Here is a 9506-nt window from a genome sequence, read left to right as displayed (position 1 = left end):
GTGCTTCTACAGATGAAGAATATGATTTGTATGTGTAAGATACACATGCATTCTTCATTTGTCCACATGCACAGTGGTTTTACTTAAAAATAAATGCAATGCTACTCTGAATATACAACACACAGATCTTATTAAACAATATAAACTATGCTTTTTTTTATTGCAAGTAAGATAATTCAAATGTCATATCCAAAACTGGAAATTCCCTCACAGAGTATAAAGTCATTTCTTAGTTTGGATCAAAGCAAGGTTTCTTTTTTTACTAAGAATCTTGTGGTCTACCTCTACCATTAGTAAAATATAAAGCTAAAGTTTACTACAATTACCCCTCTATTTTCAACAAATGTTGAAACAATACTTTTTTAAAAGTATTTTTGCTAATTTTGTCTTGATGTTTTTTACCAGCACTCAAAATGGAGTAAGTTTACAAAATTCAGAAAAGCAATCTGCAGGTATTTACTCACTTTAAATGTTTTGAGGATCTTAAAAACAACAACAACAAAAAAAAACTAATACATATGAAAGAAACATATCCTAACATATTTATTTCTAGATATGACACTGTATATGTACTAGACACTCTACACTTATTAAATAAGTCTTACCTGCTCCTCTCTCAACTAGTAATTTTACAACATCAATGTTATTATATCGAGCAGCATAATGAAGTGGAGTCAATAAATCTTCATCAACTTCATTGACTTTTTTAAGCACCAAATCTTCAGGAATATTTCCAAGAAGAATCTGCATAACTTTAATATCACCATTTCTAGCCACCTATTTAAACAATGTACAAGAAAATAATTAAATATTCTCAAATGAAGTTTTTAACACCATAAAGACTTAACTGTTTTCAGGTTTATGTTAAGCTTATTAATATAATGTTCCTATGGCTCGGCTATTTGGAAGCTTATTCCTTAACATGCTTACTTGTTTGACCTTTGACACTTTCAAGTTGGAGACACTTTTGATGCAAACCTATACACCTTGTATGAGAATATCCAAAATCTTTGGGGCACTAACCCAAAACCTTCCAAACTTTGATAGACCTGATAGAGGTGGGGAAAGGTGGCAATAGTCTCATCATAATGAGTTACAGTAAGTGAACAGACATGCTTATCAAATAAATAATATGTTATTGGAATAAAAAGGTACTTGTAAATATGCATACACATCTGGTCTTCTGTTCTTAGTATAGTTTCTCTACTACCAAACTGTAGTTGTATGAACAAAGATGATTTCAACATGCTATAAAGGTGTTATGTTTATTTAACTTTTTGTTTTGTTTAAAATGCAAAAGTAACACATAAAATATAATAAATTTTTACCTTGCTTTAAAAGGAGGGGAATATAGTAAAATAAAGCTTAGAAAATGATCTTTTCATGGAAAAGCAATGTTATAATAACAATCACAATGTTTTGTGTGAAATTGGAGATGATCAACCTTTCTTCTGGTAGGTAATACTATTTGGCAAGATCTGTTGTTTATTCAAACATGAAATGTTCTTTTTTTTTGTAAAATAACATTTTGTTCTTGAGAGAAATAACTGTCTGTAAGCTCAATAATTTGGTGCACATTGAGCATAGCATTTCTGTAGCTTTTTCTACACTATAATCAAAGGAAATTTTAAGTGTTTTGGATTTAAATGTTCCCCTTGCAGAATTTTTAATTATTCATCTACTATTTTTTCCTCGCAGTTAGTTAAAAAAAGCCAGTATTCAAAAATTTAATTTGTCCACAATTGGTTTATTTGTTGTTAAGCACCAAGCTACACAACTGTGCATATTAAAATCTGAATTTTAGCATCATAAGCCTGCAGGGTTACCATGTGTCCATAATTACAAATACATCTTATCACACATTATTGTTTAATACCACAGCTTTCTTAAACAAACTAGTCTATACCAACAGAGAGTATGTATCTCCTTGTCTGTCTGTCTATAGCAAAATGTTCTACAGTTGCTATATGAACAACTTTATGCTCCATTTTCTTTTCATTTACTTATATAATTTTCAAAAATAAAAGTGTTATCTGAATGCTGATTATGGTGGGACATTGACAGCATATGTCTTTCATACAAGTAATTTTAATTAAAATTCAAAACTTTAAATACATATATACAGTACATTATTTGCTTTTTAGTCTCTTTGGTCAGCATCACAAATCTGCAAGTTCATGCATTCCAGATTTTATTGACAGTGGACAGATGCCAGAAAAAGTACAGAATTCTAAAGAGGTTGAGGAAGAATTGCCCTAGAAATTATAAGGCATTTAGTCTTACTTCTGTAGAGAAAAAAATGCCTGATAAAAGAAGATTTGCAGAATTGTTTAATCATTTATAAAAAATATTATATACTTGAAGAAAGTCAACATGGATTCACTAAAGTAAAATATTGCCTAATCAATTTGTTACCACTTTTTAAAGATGTTACTGGTTACGTGGATGACTGAAAGGGTGGGTTCTCAGTGTACATAGATTTTCAAAGATTCTGACAAGGTGTTACACAAAATATTAGGTAAGAAAATCACACTAACAGTAGTTGAGGAAAGACTATTAAGTTAAAAGGGTTGCAAATGGTTGGATTAAAGAAAGCAAACAGTTGTTCTTAATGAAGTCTAGTCAAACTGGACCCTTGTTACTAGTGGAGTACTTCAGGGGTCAGTACTTGGGCCTTTCCTTCTTCAAAGTTACATTAACAATATTGATAAGGGCATAATTAGTAAATTAGTATTATAAAAGATGAGGAATATTTAACTATTTAAATTCTAGTATATTAGTAAAATTTACTAATGAGACACCCTTGAAGGACCACACAATTCCTTGTTGTCCACATCATGTTATTTTGTTTTAAATATATCCTCAGTGCTTGTTGATATATGCAAAGTCATTATAAATATTCTTGAAGACCAGTCCTTGAAGAGTGTTTTGCAAGTTTCTTTAAGATTTTAATACATGTCTATGAGTTTAAGATAACCACAGTCCTAGTAGGTTGTATGTTAGCTCTTATTTTCTTTTGTCTTTATAGTTATCAATATAAAAACATAGTCCAAAATCAAAAAATTATAGCTTCAAAGACCAAAAGTCAGCCCTTAAAATGTAATGGGCATATTAATCTTAAGCACTTATTTTTGTATTACTTGAAAAGTCTAAAAAAACCTAAAAATAATGCATAATATTATTTAAATATTTCCTTTATTATCTAAGGTATGCTGTTAACTACTTTTTGGTTTATTTAATCTGTTTAAAATATGCAGAAAAACACAGAAAATATTAAGTTTTTCTTCTCTTTAGAAATGTCTTAGATTATATGACAATCTTCTTTGGTACCCACACATGACTAGGTTATTGACAATAGCTTCAACTAGTTCAGTAACAACAAATAATTAGTAATCCCAGGAACTGTTTATTAACACATAAAGACAAATTACACAAGACAATTTATAAATATGGGACAGGTGACATTCACATGCTGAGCAGCAAATCCAGTTAGGCACTAACAGGTTGAAACATACTTGGAAATACCTACAAAAGTGATAGTAATGAGAGTTATTAATCCCTAACTTCTCTCTTAACTTGACAGTTAAGTATTTATGTACTGAAACTCAGCATATGTCAATGTCACATGTCTACAATTATTAATATAACAATATGTCACAAGCTAATAAACAACAAACACCTTGTACAATGCATGTGACTGTCGAGTTACATCATACATTATAGTTTAAGCTTATCCAAAATGACTGAACAAGATGCAAGTAGGAAACTTGTAAGTTATTATTTAATATAAGTTGTGTTGTATGTGTGTGTGTGTAATGTAATAAGTTTGTGATGATATAATAATATATGCAGTGATTATATACCAACAGATGCCTGCGTCTGAATGAATAAATAATGGTAATGTAATTTTTCACAAGTAAATTACAATATATATATATAGAACTGTGTAGAACACTGACAACCCTAAATTTAGATTACCTAAGAAATGTCACCAATGAACACTACACACTATAAGAAAAAAATGTGCTTCAGTTTGATTTATAGAATAAGCTTGATTGCTATATAATGTAGTAATATTCCTTCTACATATATCAGATGTGCCTTAACAACAATAACATTTTTCCACGGTAAGTACACCCGCACATTTATAATGAACCTTAGCTAAACCAATACATCACTTATTTGCACTATATGAAACTTCTAGCAAATAATCTTATTTTTAGTTCAATTAAACATACTGTACTTTTATTACTGTCTACAAGATTATTTTTTTTAGTTTTACAAGAAAAATTATTTTTCATGACATTCTTCTGTTATAATTCTTATGTATAATTAGTTTCTAAACTTTGTCAAGTAATGACTTTCACAGAATAGTTTTACTTAAGAACTAGTGAATCATTCTGATAACTTGTAGTAGTTGAATTTAACATTTTTAAGCATGATAAATGGTGATTTATGACTGCCTTTTGTTTAAATCTATTTACCTATAGTTATGGTACATTTGAAAGATTGTACCAAGAAATTACAAAAAATACTGGAACATACATATATATATATTACATATTTCATAAGTTATTTAGAATTTTTCTTTTCACAAAACCTAAATTTAACACAATTTTATCTACAAACGATTGTATACCTGATGTAATGTAAGATGTAGTTCTTGGGTTGTATCCACTTTCGCTGCATCACTCCCTCTAGCCAAATTCCTTAGTTCTATCACCAGGTGAACAGCATCTGAACATGTTGGCTTTTTATCATTCTCCCTCATTTGGTTGTCTGTGTCTTCATTATTGAACATTACCTTAATTAGATCTTCACTCATTGATGCATTCTCTTCGTCCTCCATGGAGACAGTTCTATCCGAAAGTAAAATCTTGTAGTAAATAAGTTGAAGTAAAATTTGAACTGTAAACAAACAAATAAGTTATAATATTTTTTTTAACTACTTGATGATCAAATGATGTTTCAACATAAGTTTCATAGATGATCCTTCAGGATACATGACATGCAATTGCCATACAGTTTAAAAACCATTATGTGTTTGGAGTTGAGAGCTTGGATAAATTGGCTTATTAAATCATGTCCTTGCACCTTCAATCACATTAACTGCATATAAAAGTGTGATATCCTTAACTCACCTTAATATGCAGAAATGCAAGACAAGAAACAAAGCTAAGAACCTAAATAAAAACATTGTGTGTTAAGGAAATAAAGTTCAAGAAATAGTAAAGACAAAACTAAACACAAAATATCTGCAGAATCACACATGTCATACAAATGAATTTCTCAGAACTGACAGTGCTTACACCTCTTGTCAATTTTTAGAATTTATAGCTAGAACTTTCAAGTATTATTATCTTACTTAGTAAAACCCTCTAAACGAAATAAGGATATTACAAGGGTGAATAATTTACTAGATACAAAGTGGTGTACCTCCCCATCACCATCAGTACTCTTCAACAAAACTATGGCCCTTAATAACTCATGGTGAAATATTCAGGTTAAGGCACTGCACTGTGTTTCTATTATATTCTCAAATATAAAATTCTATGGAGATTCATGTAAGAGAAAAGTAAAGTATTACTATAATTAATAAGTTAAGTTTTAAAAGCTAAATCAAGATTCTAGACAGCCACAAACTTACATACAATGGTACATAGTAGGATCTAAACTGGAGAACAACTAATGATATAGTCTTGGAACTATGTTCAAGAAGTGAAGAAATGTGAAAAATTATTAAATACTTGATAAAACTCTGAAAAACAGTAAAACAATGAGGAAAACTTTTAAGAATTGTAGAATCCCAAAAGAAACTGTCTCTTACTATTAAGAAATGACCCAAAATAGGGCCTGGTTGTTCTTCCATATATCTTCATGCAAATGACTTAAAGGAGTTTAAGAGAAGGATTGATAAATATTTGAATGATAAGAGCTTATTTTGAATGTTTTATTTTTATTTCAGAGTTTAGTATAGTGGATGGGATTGCCTAGATTGACTAACAAGTTCCTTTTTTGTCCTTAAAGTATATATATATATATGTACATACATATATTAAACAATATCATGAATCAACACTACAAATTCCCTTAAGAATCTTAAATACTTCAATAAAATCCCCTCTAACTCATCTTTTTACATGAGAAAATAATTTCAGAGATTTTAACATGCTCTCATATGACAACTTTACCATCCAAGGTCAGTAGGTGTAATCCTAATAGCCTTCCTTTGAACCCTTTCCAAGAATTCAATGTCCCTGTTAAGGTAGGACCGAAACAATACTCCAAACTGGATGAAACTACATAAATTATTCATGGATTTTCATAGAATCATTCATTGAAACAAAGCATTATTAAATATTATATATCACTGCAAATGTCAAGTTGGTACAATTACAGTACTTAAATTTATTTCTGTCACCACAAATGATTTCATTAAAATCTACTAATCTTATAAATATATATAGCTTCACCCAAAGAAAACATGGTGACCACCATACCACCTGATACTAAGATAGTAATTGATTTTAATAAAAAAGAATAATAAAAGCAACTATTTCCTTGGTTGAATTATAAACACTTCATATTAAAAATATATACTTAGTTATTACATGGGAATACAAAATATCACAGATGTACTTTTGTAATTAAAAGTGTGAATTTCTATGTACGTTTCCACCCTACATCATTTTAAAATTTCCACCAATTTTAAGTTAGTTAAATACATGAAGGGAAAGAACATTTATAACAAATCAAGTTAAGTAATATGGCATACACATACTCTTACACAGCTTTTAATTAAGGCATGACATTAACTATTAGTTTCCAGTATCCATCTATAATTCCAGAACTTAAACTGACTATGAACAGTTTATTTTTCCTTACCAACTTAAAAAGGTTAATCTTTCTATACTTCATATTCACTTTAAAAAAAAAAGTGGAAACAAAGATTAGATTTTTAATGTTTATCATTAGTCTTCTTTATTAACTGAAATCATTATGTTGCTCTTCTCTATACTATTTACAGAAATTAGTATTTTTTTTACATTAAATTACAAATACATATGTTCTATAAGATACAAATTATGGCATAAAATTTATGCATCTATTAAATAATTAATTCAATACAGCAACCTAATTTTGACTCCTACAAATTTAGATAAGTTAATGTGTAAAAAAGCATTACCAATGTTTGATTATAATTGTACGTTACTGTACGTTTTATGTTACTAGTATTAGTAGTAGTAACTTTAAATTTAATGATAAATGGTGAAACTGGGATAATAATATTGCTACCACTAGTAGGTAGTAGTTTGACTCCGAGTTATTTTACGTTATTAGATGAATTACTAATATTAGTAGTAGTAGTACTACTACTAACGCATCAACATTATCATCATTAATAAACATTCGATTTATATTTACACTTTACAGGGCTGCTAACTTTTAGTTTTAAGAATCTGTTAGAATGGGTCTTCTCAAAAAGTTAAATTTAAGCGCGCGGTAGAAACTAAAAATAAAATGTTGTGAGCATTGAATTTGAAGGTCACAGCCTTCTAAGTTCTAGGGGGTGTGAGAAATTCTCTTCCAGAAAAATTTGGTATACAATGAAGCAAAATGGCATTTTCTAGTTCAATGTGATGCTGAATTTTACCTATTGTCAGCCGGTCAACCAACCAAAACGTGAGATTATTTTACTAAAACTATATATATATGTATAAATATATTAGTAGTAAACGTGAGCGCGAGAAGACCGGGTGTGAGAGCATCATACTCTACATTTACTACTAGTACTTGCAAATTATAACAATTACTAAACTCTAAAGCCAGTAAGATAAAGTGTAATATGTGTAAATATTATACTCACATACGTTTTGTCTGTTCTTACAAGTTAGAGACAACAAATACATATACAACAAAGACCTTTCCGAATGTTGCTCACTGTCAAACTTAACCACTTTTTACATTTGTATTAAAATTCGAACGAAGATATCACGTCCCTACCAGTACCAATCATCTGACGTCAAGGAAACATACAATCAAGGGCTTGGTTATGTACACATGACAGAGATGATAAGTAATACACCATAAACCATAGCAATCTTGAGTTTCAAGACGATCTTGCCTTAACTTAAGTTTTTTTAAAACAGAAAACAACATAATAATATACGAAAGAAATATAATTTAATAATAACAATTGGATTAAGGTTTACTGAAATTCACAAAGAATTGTCAAAACACTCAACAACTGAATATTTGTAGTTATTCAAAACACAAAATCATAAAAACAATATTGTAGTTAAATGTCAAAGTATTATGCTTTTTATAATCTCTTATTTACGTAAATTAATGATAGCCTGCCAACAGAAAATTTGTGATTCGGAAAACTCAACCAAACAAAAATGAATACCAGCTTTTACCACAGTTTAGGAACTTACAACTAATTTTTTAACCACAATTTTATTTACACAAAAATAAGTCCCCAGGTAGCCCAGCGATAAGCCTAAGGGTCTTATAACATTAAAAATCAATTTTGATACTCGCTATGGGGCAGAACACAGGTAACCACTTCATAACTTTGCGCATAACGACAAAACAAACAAACAACAGCAAAAAATAAAATAAAACTTACGTGTTATGTTTTTTCGTTGGGGTATTTCTAGTTTGGTCACATATGTCCATATTTACGAAAAATATTTTCTTTGTTTATGTGGTATCGTGATATTTAAATGTACATATGTGCTCGATAAAATCTGCAAAATCTGCGATAATGTAATAACCGGGAAAGAAATTAATCGATTTTTATAGCCTTTAGTTACACAAACAATGTTTATTCACAGTATGCTTGACATAACACATTTAGTCTAGAACGAGATTTGTCGATTCTGCAAACAACCAGTTCTAACTTGAAGAGGTAGAAAGCTAACATCTATATGTCTTATTTGCTTGAGGCAAAGGTAGCTAATTTCTCCTATGCAACACAAAAGAAGGAGTATTATCTAACAAACTTATTCTAGCCTATTTTAGATCGAATTTTGGATTTATGTTGACTATTATGTGCTCTAATGATTCTGAATCTGCCGAGTTAACATATTGTTACGTCTCTGGTCGTTTGTTAATTTCCTGTATAATTTCTTTCGGATGAAACTTTAGCGACACAAGTTCTTTCTTAAATAAAACTAGTTTATTCTTTCTCAATACAACTTTGCAATACACATAATTTCCACTTTAACTTCAACACACGCTACAATTCACAACGAATCACGCACTTTACTTACGGTCACTACCGCGCTTGATTCAATTGTCCTTCTCTATCTCTGCCTGTCTGCAATTCAATTTATATTATCTCGTTTTATTTGCCTGCGTATATACAGGAATAGAGGGCGTCTAGCAAATACTGGAATATTCGTGATGTTCCCCGATCCTTCTAGATACTCATTACGCTCCCAGCGTCACGTGACTTCCGCTGTCGTAACACTGCCCCTTCCTTAGTATTGTTCGTCCCG

At 30.0% G+C, this 9506-nt stretch overlaps 1 protein-coding gene across 3 annotated transcripts in view; it reads right to left on the bottom strand.

The window, feature by feature from the left end:
• Nucleotides 1-8513, bottom strand: part of LOC106459657 (transient receptor potential cation channel subfamily A member 1 homolog) — an 88349-nt gene extending 79836 nt beyond the window's left edge. Inside the window, exons 1-3 of one of the 3 annotated variants that reach the window (XM_022386192.1) lie at nt 8439-8513; nt 4640-4859; nt 606-777 (exon numbers count right to left, since the gene is read on the bottom strand). In XM_022386192.1, coding sequence (XP_022241900.1) covers nt 606-777; nt 4640-4849 — 382 coding nt within the window. In that variant the 5' untranslated portion in view covers nt 4850-4859; nt 8439-8513. The other 2 variants (XM_022386191.1, XM_022386190.1) reach the window with 2 other exon arrangements.
• Nucleotides 8514-9506: the final 993 nt, after the last annotated feature.

This window comes from Limulus polyphemus, unplaced genomic scaffold (assembly GCF_000517525.1).
Source record: "Limulus polyphemus unplaced genomic scaffold, Limulus_polyphemus-2.1.2 Scaffold644, whole genome shotgun sequence".
In the NCBI taxonomy this organism is placed as follows: Eukaryota; Metazoa; Arthropoda; class Merostomata; order Xiphosura; family Limulidae; genus Limulus; species Limulus polyphemus.
This window is presented reverse-complemented; position numbering and strand designations above follow the sequence as displayed.